At 42.2% G+C, this 17,761-nt stretch overlaps 1 protein-coding gene across 4 annotated transcripts in view; it reads left to right on the plus strand.

The window, feature by feature from the left end:
* Nucleotides 1-1,958: 1,958 nt before the first annotated feature.
* NDRG3 (NDRG family member 3) overlaps nt 1,959-17,761 on the plus strand; it is a gene marked incomplete at both ends in the record, with an annotated part of 66,428 nt that continues 50,625 nt past the window's right edge. For 2 of the 4 annotated variants that reach the window (XM_080716637.1, XM_080716639.1), the window contains 2 exons: nt 1,959-2,015; nt 11,242-11,277. In XM_080716637.1, the coding sequence (XP_080572763.1) occupies nt 1,959-2,015; nt 11,242-11,277 (93 nt within the window). The remainder of the gene's footprint in view (nt 2,016-11,241; nt 11,278-17,761) is intronic. The other 2 variants (XM_080716638.1, XM_080716640.1) reach the window with 1 other exon arrangement.

The raw sequence follows: 17,761 nt of genomic DNA on the forward strand, positions 1-17,761 counted from the left end.
GTACACAACTATAATCCCAGTACTTGGGAGGCTGAGATAGGAAAATCACAGGTTTTAGACCAGTCTCAGCAATTTAGTGAGACTCTCAGCAATCTAATGAGACTCTGTTTTAAAACAAAAAATAAGCCAGGCATGGTGGCACATGCCTGTAATCCCTGCACTTGGGAGGCTGAGACAGGAGGATCACACAGGTTCAAAGCCAGCCTCAGCTACTTAGTGAGGCTCTCAGCAACTTAGACCCTGTTTCCAAATAAAATATATATATAAGCCGGGCGTGGTGGCGCACACTTGTAATCCCCGCGCTTGGGAGGCAGAGACAGGAGGATCGCGCAGGTTCGAAGCCAGCCGCGCGCGCTGGTTTAGGAGACCCTGTTTCCAAATAAAAATGTAAAAATAGGTCTGGGAGTGTAGCCCGGAGGTAGAAGGGCTTCCAGGAACCCCGGTACCACACACACACACACACACACACACACACACACACACACACACACAAATATATATATATATATATATATATATATATATATATGTCTCAGAGTATAGCCCAGAAGTAGAAAGCCCCTGGGTTCCACCCCCAGTACCACCACACACACACACACACACACACACACACAAAAAAAAAAAGTAAAAAGGACTGGGGGTATAGCTCTGAGGCAGAAGGCCTTGGGTTAAATCACCAGTAAAGCATACACACACACACACACACACACACACATATATACAGACATAATTATATATGTGCTAGGTGTGTTGGCACATGCCTGAAATCACAGTAATTAGGAGCCTGAGGCAGGAAGGATTGCAGGTTTGAGGTCCGCTTCAGCAATTTATCAAGACCCTCTGCAACTTAGCCCTGTTTTTTTTTTTTTTTTTTTTTTTTTTTTTTTTTTTGGTGGTAGTACTGGGGTTCTTGGAAGCCCTTCTACTGCCGGGCTACACTCCCAGACCTATTTTATATTTTTAAATTTGGAAACAGGGTCTCTTAAGCCAGTGAGGCTGGCTCCGAACCAGCGCGATCCTCCTGTCTCTGCCTCTCAAGTGCGGGGATTACAAGCATGCGCCACCACGCCTGGCTGGCCCTGTTTTAAAATAAAAAAAGGTGCCACGCATGGTGCCGCACGCTTGTAATCTCCACACTTGGGAGGTGAAGACAGGAGAATCACGCAGGTTCGAAGCCAGCTGTGTTGGCTTAAAAGACCCTGTTTCCAAATAAAAAGTATAAAAATAGGTCTTGGAGTGTAGCCCGGTGGTAGAAGGGTTTCCAGGAACCCCAGTACCACATACATACATACATACATACATACATACATACATACATAAAATAAAGGCTGGGACTGTAGCTTGGAGATAGAAAGCTCTGGGTTCAATCCCTAATAACAAAAAAAGGTAATATGACCATGTATAGGTACTCTATGTTCTATTCATAGTCTGTTGATTAAAAGCAAGCCAAACTGAGCTTGGTGGTGCATGCTTATAATCCCAGCATTTGGGAGGCTGAGACTAGAGGATCATGGTTCTGGGACAGCCTCAGCTACTTAGCAAGGCCCTTTGCAAGTCAGAGAGACCCTGTTTCAAAATTAAAAAGACTAAAAAAATAGGGCTGGGAGTGTAGCTCTGAGGTACAATGCCCCTGGGTTCCATCCCCAGTACCGAAAAAAAATAACCATATATATATATAAGCAAGCCATAGGTCTCTCCCACATGCAGTGGGGACATTGTACAAGGGTGTGAATATCAGGAGGCAAGGACCATGGAGGCCACTTCAGAGTGTGTCTGCCTTCACCACATGTCTGCAGCACCCTGAGTAGTATGTGCTACATAAAGACTAAGTTCTAACATTTGAATGGGTGTAGTGTGAATAATATTATGTTTGCAACTCCTGGCTTAAGCCTTTTTTGTCTCTTTCTTTGTTTCAGAGTTACTGATTTATTCTTGAGGCTCATCTACCCTCATCTGTCATGGATGAACTCCAGGATGTTCAACTCACAGAGATCAAACCACTTCTAAATGATAAGGTAAAGACTACTCTATATTCACAAAAATATGCATGTCTTTTTGTCTTCTATTAGTTCATTTTCTATGTCATTTGAATTATAACTCAAAATATTTAGCTTGACTTTCATGGGGGGATACTTTGTTTTCAGTACTGGGGATGGAACCCAAGGGCATTCTACCTCTGAGCTACACCCCCAGCCCTATTTTTTTTATTCTTTATTTTGAAACAGGGTCTCACTGAGTTTCAACGGGCCTCACTAAGTAGCATGGGGGGTACTTTTTAAAAATATATTTCTTAAGCCAGGTGTGGTGATGCACACTTGTAATCCCAGTACTTGGGAGGCTGAGATAGGAGGATCTGGGTTCTCGGCCACCCTCAGCTACTTAGTGAGGCACTCCACAACTTAGTGAGAATTTGTTTCAAAATAAAGAATAAAAAAATCAGGCTAGGATGTAGCTCAGAGGTAGAATGCCACTGGGTTCAATCCCCAGCACCACACACACACACACACACACACACACACAAACATACACACACACAAAACATACACACACACACACAAAAACATACACACACACATATACATATATGTATATACACACACACAGACACACATTTACATATATATAACTTACTCTTGGATGTCTTCCCTTTTTTCTTTCTTATGTCTGTAATTGGGCAAATTACAGTCAGTTTCCTTTGAGATTCTTCCATTTTACAGATAGAGAGTCAAAGGAAAAAGCAATATGACAAAGTTAAGTAGACCGTATGAGGGTGATGTTTGACTTAGAATCCAAGTGCCTGGACTTTCAATTTCTATAAGGGAAATTTAACATGCGTGGCTGGTAAGATACAGGCTGCAACACTCTCCTTAAAGTTTGTCAAGTCTGCGATGTCAGTAATATACTTCATTTTTATGATATTTAATGCTAGAGGACTTCATGACAAGCAGCGTAGAGGACAGCCACCCCGACTCTGAAGTAGAATGCTAAATGTTAAGACAGGCTGATCTCTCTTGTGCCTCTGTGTTCAGTAACTGTGTTTGAGATTCCTGCTCTTTCATCCTGTTCTTTGGGCTTATTGTCATTGTCATTGTCCCCCATTAAAGTAACCTTGTCGCATTGTGTGAATGGGCCCATGGCATCCTTTTGAGGGAAGAATTGACGGATGTGTGGGGGCACAGGGTCACCAGAAGATGCTGTTGCTTATTATCTTTTTTTGCCCAAAGCAAGGCCTCTCACAACTTCCAGGGATGCTTATTATGGGTTGACTGTTTTGCCATTTAATCCTGCCATCCCTGTTTCCATCCCCTTGACTTCTTCCTATCCCTGTTGCTACCTCTTCCATTATCTTTTTAAACCTCTTCCATCACCAGGCATGGTGGCCCACGCTTGTAATCCCCGTGTTTGGGAGGCGGAGACAGGAGGATCGCGCAGGTTCAAAGCCAGACATGCTGGCTTAATAGACCCTGTTTCAAAAAATAAAATCGGTCTGAGAGTGTAGCCCAGAGGTAGACGGGCTTCCAGGAACCCCAGTACCACACACACACACACACACACACACACACACACACACACAAAAGTTAAACCTCTTCCATAAACTTTTTAAACCTCAATATGGCTTCTCCTGCTGATTTCCCTCATGTTTCCAGAAAACACTCTCCTTTAAATAACATCTTTTTGTGAAGGGCTATCCCCAAAAAATGATGTGACATGAAGAGGAGGAAGAAAATAAAATATGCATCTTTAAAGCATATATATAGCTAGAGACAAGAATACTTACAAAGCAGGTGAAAATAAGCAATTTAGCCTCAGGAATGCTGACGCTTTTTTCATACCTGAGATCCTCCTGTTTCAGCCTCTTAACTACTGAGATTTCAGGCATGTAGCACCACGTTCAGCTTAAATGATACTATTTTTAATTTAGCAGGTGAAAAATCTGACTGAAGCTGGGCGTGGTGGCGTAAGCTTGTAATCCTAGTGCTTAGGAGGCTGAAACAGGAGGATCGTGGTTTTCGGACAGCCTCAGATACTTAGTAATGCCCTCTGCAACTTAGTGAGACCCTGTTTTAAAATAAAGAACGTTGCTGGGTGTGGTGGCACACGCTTGTAATCCCTGCGCTTGGCAGGTGGAGACAGGAAGATCGCACAGGTTCAAAGTCAGCCTCGCTGGCTTAAGAGACCCTTTTTCCAAATAAAAATATAAAATAGGTCTGGGAGTGTAGCCCGGAGGTAGAAGGGTTTCCAGGAACCCCCAGTACCACCAAAAATTAAAAATAAAATAAATTAAAAATTAAAAAATAAAATAAAGACCATAAAATGGGGCTGGGAGTGTAGCTCAGAGGCAGAATACTCTAGGGTTTCATCCCCAGTACAGGGGGAGGGGGGGGGAGTGCAAGGCTGGCTTGCCTGTCCAGTTGGTGGCAGCTAGAACTGAAACCCAGGTCTTTCCTATTCTAAAACCTGACCCTGTAGACGTTTTGGTGTCACCTCTGTGGCCTGCCCTGTCTCTTTGAGGAGAAGCCTAGAAATGTGCAGTATTTGACCCCATCTTTCTGTACCCTCTTCTCATAAATATACTCTTGGCCAAAGATGTTGCTGTACCCAGGCTTCGGGGAGCTAAGAGAAATCTAGAGCCAACCTGTTAGAAAAATTTGTCCTGAGATGACTAAAGAAACATTCCCAATATAGCTCTTGGGGAGGATGATGTTAACTTGTCTCTTGTCATTTGTTGGTATTTTGCCCATTTTATTTTAGTATGTCTAGAATTTGTCTCCAGCTCAGAATTGTCAAGAAGTGGGTGATTTTGCCATTCTTGTTTTGGTTCCAGTGATAAAAGAAGCAACTGCCAGTGCTTATCTTGTTGGGGGATAGATATTGCACAGATGTATGAAATGAAATTTTAAAAATAGAATTTAATAATTTAGACTATTTTCCTACATTTATTAGTATCCTAAACTCTTATTAAGTAAGTATTGAGGCATTTTTTTTCTGCAGTACTAGGGATGGAACCCAGGGGCATTCTATCTCCAAGCTACCATCAGCCCTATTTTTTATTCATTTTGAAACAGGGTCTTGCATTTAAGTTGCAAAGGGCCTCACTAGCTGAGGCTGGCCATGAACTGCAATCCTTCTATCTCAGTGTCTCAAGAATGGGGTTACAAGCGTGTGCCACCATGCCCAGCTGAAGGCATTTTTAAATCCGTTTTACATAGGAGACTCGTAGAGGTTATGTAACTTGTCTAAAGCTAACATCTATGGCGCACACCTGTAATCCCAGTCCTCAGGAGGCTCAGACAGGAGGATCAAAGGTTTGAGGCCAGCTTCAGCAACATACCAAGACTCTTTGTACTCTACCAAGACCCTGTTTTTAAAAAAATTAAAAAGGATGGAGTTATAGCTCGAAGTTAGAATACCCTTGGTTTTAATTCTCAGTACACTGTGGGGGGAAAAAGCAAAAGAAAAAGAAAGTTTGTGTTTATATATATAATTTGTGTGTGTGTGTGTGGGGGGGGTACTGGGGATTGGACCCAGGGACATTCTACCTCCAAGTTCTACCCCAGCCCTATTTTATTTTTGTTTAATTTATTTATTTTATTTTATTTTTTGCGGGTCTGGGGATGGAACCCAGGGGCATTCAACCTCTGAGCTACACCCCCTGCCCTAATTTTTATTCTTTATTTTGAAACCGGGATTCACTGAGTTGTAGATGGCCTCACTAAGTAGCTGAGACTGTCCGCGAACCGTGATCTTCTGGTCTCAGCCTCCCGAATGCTGGGATTACAAGCGTGCGCCCCCACGCCCAGCTTTTGAAACAGGATCTCAACTATGTTGATGAGAATCTCAGTATTTGCTGAACTGTGCTCAAACTTACAATACTCCTGCCTCAGCCTCTCGAGTACTGTGATTATAGGCATGTGCCGCCATGCCTAGTTATTGATATATTTAAAATATAAACATACACACATACAAAATTTTTCACTTTTGTTTCTGGATTATTAGCTTGAACAGGTTTCTCCATTAAAATGTTTTACATCAGGCATGGTGGCACGTGCCTGTAATCTCAGCTGCTCAGGAGACTGAAGCAGGAGGATCACAAGTACAAGGCTAGTATGGGCAACTTAGTCCCAGTCTCAAAGTAAAAAACTAAACAAAACTGAGAGAGCCAGGCGTGGTGGTGCACACTTGTAATCCCAGCATTCGGGAGGCTGAGACAGGAGGATCCCCAGCTATTAGTAATGTACATCTAGACTCCTAGATGTACATTAGATTACGATTATATAGTTTTTTCTTAGGGTGGAGGCTGATATTAAGAATTGAACCCAGGGCTCAATTTTTTTTATTTTATTTACTTTTGTGTAAATGATACTAGCGATAGAATCCAGGGGCATTTTACCTCCAAGCTACACCCCCAGCCCTGTTTTTATTCTTTATTTTGAGACAGGGTCTCACTGAGCTGCAGAGGGCCTCACAGCAGCTGAGGCTGGCTGGGAACCTGCAGTCCTCCTGTCTCAAGTGCTGGGATTACAAGCGTGCGCCACCACGCCTGGCCTTTCACTTTTTTATTTTGAAGCAGGGTCTAAACAAGACCTTGAGCCAAATTGCTGAGGGTCTTGCTAAGGTGCTAAAGCTGTCCTCAGACCTGCAGTTCTGCTCTCAGCGTCCCGGGCGCCAGGATTGCAGGCATGCACCACTATGCCTGTTTTTTTGGGGTTTTCCTTAGCTACTCAAACAGGGCAGCTTGAGCTTCTGGAAGTAACTGGCTATTTCTGCTTGTGGCACTGCCCCTTGTGCTCTTCTCTGTACCTGTGCCACACCGAATGCCTCCTGGCTGTGATCCCCTGACTGAGGAATAGGAATCCATGCGCACATGACAGCTGCTTCCTGAAGGGCTCATCAGAATTATGGCTCTCTATTCCATGACCAAGATTTTAATTCAGACTGGTTATTTTCTTTAATCTTTCTAAATAATCTCTAAAGGAAATCTGGAAGCCCTATAAGATTTCAGCCCCAATATCGTCTGTTTCAACGTCATATAAATTATTCTTCAAAAGATTAAATGAGTCTTTAAATCTTTTATTACAAAATACTAAGTTGTCAGTGTTTTTTTTAACCAAAAATTCTTATTTTGTAATTTTTTATAGAAGGGGAAGCACATGGTCATTATAGAAAAATAAATAGTAAAAATAATTTTATTTTTATAAAATAATATTTTTTGTGGTACTTGGGGGTGGAACCCAGGGCTATACCCTCTACCTCTGGGCTACACCCCTAACCTATTTTATATTTTATTTGGAAACAGGGTCTCACTAAGTTGTTGAGAGCCTCACTAAGTAGCTGAGGCTATGATCCTCCTGTCTCAGCCTCCCATGCATGGAGATTACAAGCGTGCACCACCATGCCTGGCTATAAAATATTTTTTATAAAATAATTGCTCATAATCTTTCTAAGCAGACACAGTTGTAATTGTTAATGGCTTAGCATTTTTCTCCCTTTTTTTGTACTGTGGATTAAACTCAAGGGCAGTCAGCCTCTGAGCTACACGCTCAGCCCTTTTTTATTTTTTATTTTGAAACAGGGTCTCATTAAGTTGCTGAGGTTGGCCTCAAACCTGTGACCCACTTGTCTTAGCCTCCCAAGTAGAGGGATTCAAGATTTGTACCACTGCACCTGTCATCGTTCAGTATTTATTTATTTATTTATTTATTTATTTATTTATTTAGTGGTCCTGGGGTTCCTGGAAACCCTTCTACCTCCGAGTTACACTCCCAGACCTATTTTATACTTTTTTATTTGGAAACAGGGTCTCTTAAGCCAGTGCGACTGGCTTCAAACTTGCGCAGTCCTCCTGTCTCTGCCTCCCAAGCGCGGGGATTACAAGCGTGCGCCACCATGCCCAGCTTCTCTTTCAGTGTTTCTAATGAGTATTTTGTTATAGTTCAGGTCAAATTATAAGGATCATTTTACATCCTTCTTTTTTCCACTGGATAGAGCTATATTTTATCTTATACTGGAACATAATATAGTTTTTTGGTTTTGGCTCAAAATTTTAACAAAAAACCCTCACCAATTAATTTTATATTGATTTGTTTGTTTTGTAAGTCTATATCAACTGCCTAATTTCTACAGTTCCCTGTACTCGATTTGGAGGAAAGTGTAAGTTGAATTAGGAAACAGAAGCTCACCTGCTAGTCATTTATGTCCTATTGAAACCATCTATCCTGGTCTATGAGAGGGCCCTTCATTATGTTTTTCATAGTCTAACTGGAAATTCAGCACAGTGACTTCTGAAGAAGCTCTCAGATGTCTCATGGAACTGCTGGGAGCCATAGAACACAGTGATTCTTTTCACCACTAGCAGTAGCGTTGTTTGGAATGTGCTATCCAGCACCATCTGTACAGCATCAGATTTTATTTTTGTGAATTTGGTTGCATGTTAGAAATAATCTTCATGACCATGTTGATCTAAATTTCTAAGCTACTTTTTGTCTGATAAGCCAGCTAGAAAAAAAAAAAAAGAAAGAAAGAAAGAATCTTCAGAGCCAGGTGTGGTGGCACATGCTTGTAATCCCAGTACTTGGGAGGCTGAGACAGGAGAATTGCAAGTTTGAGGGCAGCCTCAGCTACTTGGTAAGGCCCTCCACAACTTAGTGAGACCTTGTTTCCAAATAAAGAAGTAAATAGGGCTGGGGATGTAGCATCTGCAGTCTCTACAGTTAGTGGTCTACTCTGCCTTTACTGCCACCTTAAGAAAAACAAGGCTATTCATTCATACCTTACTCCTTCAGAAGCTTTCAGTCTCCAGATCAGTGCTGCCCAAAAGAAATTTATGTGGTAATGAAGTGTTCTGTATTTGTGCTTCTCAAGAATATGAGCACTTCAGATATGGCAAATGCAGTGGAAACAGAATTTTTTTTTTTTTAACTGAGAATTGACACCACGTCAATTCTACCTATACCCCTAGCTCTATTTTATTTTTATTTTGGGGCAGGGTCTCACTAAGTTGCTGTAAACCTGAGATCCTTATTACAGGTGTGTGCTACATGCCAGGCTCAGCAGACTGACTGACTTTCTTTCTTTCTTTCTTTCTTTCTTTCTTTCTTTCTTTCTTTCTTTCTTTCTTATGTACAGTACTGGTGCTGTAACACTGAGCCACAATCCCAGCCCTTTTTGTTTTTTTTGTTTTGAGACAGAGTCTCATCAACTTGCCCAGGTTATCTTCAAACTTGTGATTGTCCTGCTTCAGCCACCCAAGTTGCCATGATTGCAGATGTGGGCCAAGCACCTGGCCAGTTTTTTTTTTTTTTTTTTGGGGGGGGGTGGAACTCAGGGGCATTCAACCACTGAGCTACACCCCCTACCCTATTTCTTATTCTTTATTTGAAGCAGGGTCTCACTAAGTTGTAGAGGGCCTAAGTAGCTGAGGCTGTCCGCGAACCACAATCCTCCAGTCTCAGCCTTCGGAATGCTGGGATTACAAGTGTGCGCCACCACACCCGGCTTCAGTTTTTTTTTTTTTCTTTCCAAGTATACCACTTGTTACCCTTTTTGTATTCTTATTTCATACTCTTACAACTCTGACAACTGAAATGCTGCAGAATTGCCCGAGTTATCACCACTGATTTCTTTTCTTCAAACATTACTACCATATGAGACAGGTATGGTGGTGCACGCTTGTAATCCCAGCACTTGGGAGACTGAGACAGGAGGATCGCACAGGTTCCAAGCCAGCCTCAGCTACTGAGTGAGGCTCTCAGCAACTTAGTGAAACCCTGTTTCCAAATAAAGTTTAAAAAAGATCTGGGAAGCTGGGCGTGGTGGCTCATGCTTGTAATCCCCGAGTTTGGGAGGCTGAGACAGAAGGATCACACAGGTTCCAAGCCAGCCTCAGCTACTTAGTGAGGCTCTCTCTCTCTCAGCAACTTAGTGAGACCCTGTTTCCAAATAAAGTATAAAATAGGTCTGGGAGTATAGCCTGGAGGTAGAAAGCTTCTGGGTTCCACCCCAGTACCACCAAAAAATAAATAAATCATAATAATAATCATAAATAAAAAAGATCTGGGAGTATAGCCTGGAGGTAGAAAAGCCCCTGGGTTCTATCCCCAATACCACAAAAACAAAACAAAACAAAAAATATTACTACCATATCATCCCTTTTTAGAAGGTTAGTGGATTTTCCTTGGATCTTTTGACTATGTTCTACTTTTTCTTTTTTCTTGATACTGGGGATGGAACCCAGGGTCATTTTACCTCCAAGCTGCACTGTAGCCCCCCTTTTTTTTTTTAAACAGGGTGTCAGTAAGATGCTGAGGCTGATCTCAAACCTTGCAATCCTCTTGTCTCAGCCTCCCAAATACTAGGATTACAGTTGTGTGCCACCGCCCACTTTTATGTTCTACTTTTGTGTGTGTGTGTGTTACTGGGGATTGAACCCAGAGGCATTCTACCTCTGAAGTACACCTCCAGCCCAATTTTTTATTCTTTATTTTGAAACAGGGTCTCACTAAGTTGTGGAAGGCCTCACTAAGTATTTGAGGCAGGCCGCAAACTTGCAATCCCCCTATCTCAGCCTCCCAAGTACTGGGATTACAGACATGTGCCACCACACCCGGCTTTATGTTGTATTTTTTAAGTGAGTCAGTGATTTGTCCTCTTTTTCCTATCCCTGGTTTCGTAGGATGCAGCAGACATGCCAGTGTATTAGGAGCCCTGTTCTATCTTTTCCTTCTCAGGGACCCTGCTTTTCTTCTTTGTTATAGTTCAAGTCTTCTATTTTGGATCCGTCCGTGGCTTTGTCCTCTTCTCGATCCCTTCTCTAATTCCTAGGTCTGGGCTCCCTGGCCCCTGCTGTCCCTTTCAGGTTGGCCTTTAGCACCTTCCCTCCCAGGCACTTCCCATGTGTGTGAAGTGGGTGCTCTCAGCCCTGATCCATGTTTCACTCTCTTCCCACAAACTCTTCCTGCTTTCCTTCAGTAGGGAGGCATGAAGGTATTTACTGAGAAGCTGGGCTCCTTCCCTTCATCTTCACAGTAAGCCCATCAAAGCATCACCTCATCTCTGAAGATGTAGGCAGGATTAACACATCAGTAGCCCACCCTGCTTCTGAAGCCGTTTGATGAGAAGTGTTTTAGTTTTCTAGTAACCAAGAGGCTGCACTTGGATAGCTTTCACTGTGAACTGAATTTGCTGCACATTTGGGGAAACCACATGGGGAAACTGACTATGTTTTTTGCCTTTTGTTGACAGAATGGTACACGAAACTTCCAGGACTTTGACTGTCAGGTAAGGAGGATCTCTGTACGGGATCTGTACGGATCTCTTCACAGGATCTCTGCAGCGCCTCCCTTCCTGTGTGTGGATCTCTTTCCCTAGCTTGTCGTGGCTTCTTAATACTCTTTTGGTCATTGAATCAAGTTTATTCTTGATTTTTGCTATGGTGTTCAAAATTGCTAGGTGCTTGTTTTATGACTGTATGCTAATGGTTTGAGCTGTCTCTGTGATTAAGATCTCTCTTAAAAAAAAGAGAGATCTCCTTTCCTCAAATGGTATTGGAAGCTCATTTGTCACAGCTGGCAACTGGAGTGGTGTCCCCTTACTGAGAGAAGGTCGGGAGTGCACAGTTCAGAGGAGAGGCAAAATTTCCTAAAAGAAAAGGCAGGCTGGGCGTGGTGGCGCACGCTTGTAATCCCTGTGCTTGGGAGGCGGAGACAGAATCGTGCAGGTTCGAAGCCAGCCGCACTGGCTTAAGAGACCCTGTTTCCAAATAAAAATATAAAAAAATGTAGGTCTGGGAGTGTAGCCCGGAGGTAGAAGAGCTTCCAGGAACCCTAGTACCACGAACAAAAGGAAAAAAAGAAAGAAAAGGCAGAATTGCTATCAAAATGACAGTTTCTTTTAACTTTTTGTTTGGAGATGCAAAATTCAACCTGACTCATTAGTATCTTTCTAAAGGCTACCACTTTCCTAGCCTGCTGGTAGTTCTATTGCCAATTTGTTGGTTTTTATTGTTTTATTGTTTGTTTTTGTGGTGCTAGGGGTGGAACCCAGGGGCTTTTCTACCTCCAGGCTACACTCCCAGACCTATTTTATACTTTCTTTGGAAACAGGGTCTCACCAATTTGCTGAGAGCCTCACTAAGTAGTCGAGGCTGGCTTCAAACCTGTGAAAGCCTCCTGTCTCAGCCTCCAAGCGCTGGGATTACAAGTGTGCACTACCACGCCCAGTTTTGATGATTTAAAGAAGTTTATTAAAAGATAGAAATACAGAAGATAGGTACAGCTCCATACCAGACTGGCATGGAGGGGTGATTCGAATGGATACACCCCTTATTGCCAATTTGAAAATCAATAAAATTAACCAGCAATTCTCTGTCTTCCTACTTTATTAAGTGGCCCTAAAAGAAATGGAAGAAAGAACGAGTACATGCAAACCCAGGCAGCCCAGCCTGCCCAGTTTGGGGCTAGATGCCATACCAAGTGACATGAGGTAAACTCAAGGGTACTCAGAGGAAAGGAAGAAGCCAGACTCCTTGCTTCTGGTAGTCAACCATCCTGTACACCCACAGGCAAATTGTGTGTTTGTTTACAGTACTGGGAATTGAACCCAGGGGCATTTTACCTCCAAGCTACACCCCAGCCCTATTTTTTTATATTTTATTTTGAAACATGGTCTCACTACATTGCAGAGGGCCTCATTAAGTAGCTGAGGCTGGTTGGGAACCTGGGATCCTCCTCTCTCAGCCTCCCAAGTACTGGGATTACAAGCCTGCACCTACACAACTGGCTCAAATAGTTATTTTCAAATATGCATTTTGTGAAGTCAAGTATGGTGAAACACACCTATAATTCCACTACTTGAGAGGCTGAGGCAGGAGGATCGTAGATTGTGGTCAGCCACAACAAATTAGCAAGACCCTGTTTCAAAATAAAAAAATTAAAATAAAAAAGTTTGGAAATGCAGCTTATAGTTAAACTGACCCTTGGTTTAATTCCCAGTGTAAAAAAAGAAAAAGAAAGCTGAGGGCGGTGGCGTACTCTTGTAATCCCAACCTTTGGGAGGCTGAGATAAGAGGGTCAGGGTTCATGGACAGCCTCCGCTACTTATTGAGGCCTTTTACAACTTTATGAGACCCTGTTTCAAAATAGAGAATAAAAAATAGGGCTAGGGTTGTAGCTTGGAGATAGAAAGCCCCTGGGTTCCATCCCCAGTACCACCACCAAAAAAAAAAAGAAATGCACTTTATGTTACATGCAGTGGAATCTCTACAGCAGTTTTAAAAGGAAGAATAATATCTGTCTAATAGGCAAACTGGTTTTATCATAATAATTTGTAAGATGAGCCAGGTGTGGTGGCTTACTTTTGTAATCCCTGTGCTTGGGAGGCTGAGACAGGAGGATCACACAGGTTCGAACCCAGCCTCAGCTACTTAGTGAGGCTCTCAGCAATTTAGTTAGACCCTGTTTCCAAATAAAATATAAAATAGGTCTGGGAGTGTAGCCCAGAAGTAGAACCCCTGGGTTCCACCCCCAGTAACACCAAATAATAATAATAATAATAATAATAATAATAATAATAATTTATAAGATACCTACTATAGTATCTCTACTAGACATGGATTATCTCCAATCCTTAAAGCATTACTAGAAGGTAGTTTTTATTATCCTTGTTTCCTGGGTAAAGAAATTGAGAATCAGGCCTTATAACTTGTTTGAGTGGTTGGGATTGAAAAACACCATTCTTTCTGAATCCATTGCCCATTCTTGACCACTGGACATGTCCAAAGCAGAGATGTAAGGTCCTTAGCAAGACAGATGAAATTCACTGTGGAAGCAATAAACTCACAGTGTTGTTACAGATTTCTGGATCCTAGTTCCAAAAACCCCTTGGTATAACTATTTGGTTTTTATGTGTAGACACAACTTAATCAACCTAGTGTTGCTAGGAAGTCATTTGCTATAGGTAATGGTTCCTTTACTTAAAACTAAAAAGCCATATTATAGCCAGACATGCTGACACATACCTATAATTCTAATACTTGGGAGGCTGAGTTAGAAAGATCACAGGTTTAAGAGCAGCCTCAACAACTTAGTGAGAATCTAAGCAACATAGCAAGACTCTGTTTCAAGACAAAAAAACATAAAAGGTCTGGGGGTGTATCTTCGAGGTAAAATGCCATACACACCAGAAAAAGTCTTTTGTTTGTTTGTTTGTTTGTTTTGTTTTGAGGTACTGGGGATAGAACCTAGGGGTATTCTACCTCTGAGCTACACCCCCAGCCCTATTTTTTATTCTTTATTTTGAAACAGGGTCTCACTGAGTTGTAAGGGCCTCACTAAGTAGCTGAGGCTGTCTGTGAACGGCGATCCTCCTGTCTCAGCCTCCCAAATGCTGGGTTTACAAGTGTGTGTCACAATGCCTAGCCAAAAAGTCCTATTGTTTTTGATAAGTAATGGTAAATAGGAGTAATCAAGTTGGGTTAGTTGCTTTTGATTTGATCTAACTTCAGTTATGGTTTGGATCCTAGGTTGAACCAGTTGAGGTTGATTGCTGTTGATATTTGATATAATTTGCCTAGAAGGAGGTCATTGAGAAAGGGTGACAGGAAGATTCAAGGTGAGGTACTTCAGAAATAGTATATGAATATTCCTATCTGATTGTGGGGAAGCATTGATTTTTATCAAATTGAACATTTCTCCCCCCAAAATAAAATTGGAATATAAAAAGTACATTTGTTGCAAATAAATTTAAAAAGTAAATAAATAAAAATAATTTATTATCCAGTCATGTAATTCCAGTATTTGGGAGGCTGAGACAGGAGGATCGTAGGTTTGCAGCCAGCCTCAGCTTCTTAGTGAGGCATTCCTTCTGCAACTTAGTGAGACGTTGTTTCCAAATAAAAAGTAAAATAGGGCTAGGGGTGCAGCTTGGAGGTAGAATGCCCCTGGGTTTAATCCCCAGTACCCCCACACACACATCACCTATTATTTTACCAGTTTTAATTATATCTTTTGAGATGTTTTCATACATAAATATAAATTTAAGTAAAATACAATTTAATATTAAGGCCTAAAATAGTCTGGCTAAAATGCTTGATACTTTGGGTGAAATTTTAGTATAATGACGTGTCCTAACCTCATGAAATACAACTTTCAGGTCAGTTCTGATACAAACAGAATGATGGCAAGAGTTTATCGCTGTCGTATATTTGTCTCTAGTTCTGAAAGTATAGATCATTTGAATTACAAAGAAGAAAAGGCATAGGTCCTTCTCTCTTCGTCCCCTGGCACACATGAGCACTCCTCTGTCTCCATTCTACACTGTCTTCTTGTCGAGGCTTACGCATTGTTCTAGGGAGAAGGAACAGGTGGGTCAGAGTGTAGCCATAGGTTGATAGGAGACCAGGGAGGTGGGAACTGTGATATGCACACTCTATCTGAAGCTTCTCAGACATCCTCAGGAATCTGTAGGCAGCAAGGCAGAACAGCCGGGCATGGGGGCACACACTTGTAATCCCAGCATTTGGGAGGCTGAGACAGGAAGATCGTGGTTCTCAGATAGCCTCAGCTACTACTTAGTGAGGCCCTTTGCAACTTAGTGAGACCATTTCAAAAATAAAAGAAAGAAAAATAGAGTTGGGGTTGTAGCTTGGAGGTAGAATGCCCCTGGGTTCCATTCTCAGTACCACCAAAAAAAGAGAAAGAAAGAAAAAGAAAAAACCAGCACTGTCACTAAATGGGAAGATAATCCTTTTATATCCGTGGTATTCTTTAACACAGCTGTGTCCTGGGGGTGACCTGAAGCAAATCAGAACTTCCTTGGGGTCTCGCCTCCAGAAAATCCTTAGGGAACCTTTGAGGATAGCCTCCAGGAAGTTATCTCATCAGCCAAGCTCACAACCTGAATCTAAACGACTATTTTCTTTTCTAATCAACTACTTGATGTTTCTCAATAATAAAATTTAATTACAAGTATACAGTTTCTCTTGGTTCTTTGATCGTCCTAAGTGTTGTCATTGCTGTATAGCCTAAGGCAAGCAGTAGTTAAATATTACGGATATGAGTAATGAGGAAAGGGAACAGTTCAGGGTGACATGCTTGGTGCCGTGGCACACACCTGTACCAGAGGAACCAAGTTCTCGGTCAGCCTCAGCAATGCTGTTTCAAAATAAAAATAAAAATAAAAGTAGTTGGGTGTGGTGGTACATGTCTGTAATCCCAGAACCCAGGCTGAGACAGGAGAATTGCAGGCTTGAGGCCAGCCTCAGCAACTTCAGTGAGATCCTGTTCCATAATAAGCAAAATAGGGCTGGGGGTATATCTCAGGGGCATAATGCCCCTAAGCTCAATATCAAGTGCCGGAGATAAGTAAATTTTAAAAATAGGGCTAGGGATGTAGCTGAGAGGTAGAATGCTCCTGATACCACAAGAAAAAATATAAATAAAAATAAAAGGGTGACATGCTTGGAATTGATGAGAAAGGAGGAAAGAGCTTCCTGCGAATGAATTGAACCAGTGGCTTCCCGCCGTCCACTCTCCTACTCGTGCTGCTGGACCCTCTGCTCCTGGTGAGGCAGCCTAGAGTTTGAAGCTAGAGTGGGACAGATGCCGTAGCTTTTTTGTATATATATAATACCATGCAAAAACATTTTGTGAATAATCAAAAACAAAGTTAAAAAATTTAGAAAAGCATAAAAATAAAGGTTGCCTGTAATTCTGCTACTTGGAGATATCTATATTGTATTATATTTCTTTTCAATTCTTATTTTCTTATTCTGGTTATCAAAAGAGTACATGCAGCCAGGCTGGGTGGCACATGCTATAACACCAGTTACTCAGGAGACTGAGGCAGGAGGATTGCAGGTTTGAGGCCAAAGCCAGCCTGGAGGACTTAGACCCTCAAAATAAAAAGTAAGAATGGCTAAGGTTATAGCTCCTTGCTAGAGTGCCCCTGGGCTCAATCTCTAGTATCACACAAAGAAAGGGGGGGAGCCCAATTCAACTTCATGCTTCTCCCTTAGCCTCGAAGGCTGCCAGAATGTGGTCCCCGACTACCTTGGAGCCTCAGTCCTGTGGTGTCCCTTTATCCCCCACCAGGGAAGCTGGAGCTGTTGCTGACCTACCTTCACTTCCACTCGCTGCTGCTCACGGTTCATGAATAGCCTTTGTTCACTTTTTTTTTTTTTGGTGGTCCTGGGGATGGAACCCAGGGGCATTCTACTTCTGAGCTACACACCCAGCCCTACATTTTATTCTTTATTTTGAAACAGGGTCTCACTGAGTTGCAAAGGACCTCACTAAGTGGCTGAGGCTGTCCCTGAACAGTGATCCTCCTGTCTCAGCCTCCCGAATCCTGGTATTACAAGCGTGCGCCACCGCGCCTGGCTCTTTTGTTCACAGTTTTTCCCTTTGGATCTCTCCTGTTGGTTTGCAGATTGTGCCATGGCACCTTGACTGCTAGGCAAATGCTCTGCCACCGAACAATATCTGAATGTTCCCTTTTATTTGAAGCAGTACTGAGAATTGAACACAGCCTTGCGCATGCTAGGCAAGCACAAGTGCACTACCGTTGAGCTATATTCAGTCTTTGTTATTTTAACTTTTTTTAGACAGAGACTCACTAAGTTGCCCAGGCTGGCCTTGCACTTGGTGATCCTTCTGTCTCAGTCTCCTGAGTAGCTGGAATTATAGATGTGCTCCACATGCCCATCCTGAAGTTGTTTTTTTTTTTTTTTTCATTTCTTTTTTTTTCTTTTTCTTTTTTGCAGTAC

Source organism: Muscardinus avellanarius (assembly GCF_963383645.1).
Source record: "Muscardinus avellanarius genome assembly, chromosome: 19".
NCBI lineage: Eukaryota > Metazoa > Chordata > Mammalia > Rodentia > Gliridae > Muscardinus > Muscardinus avellanarius.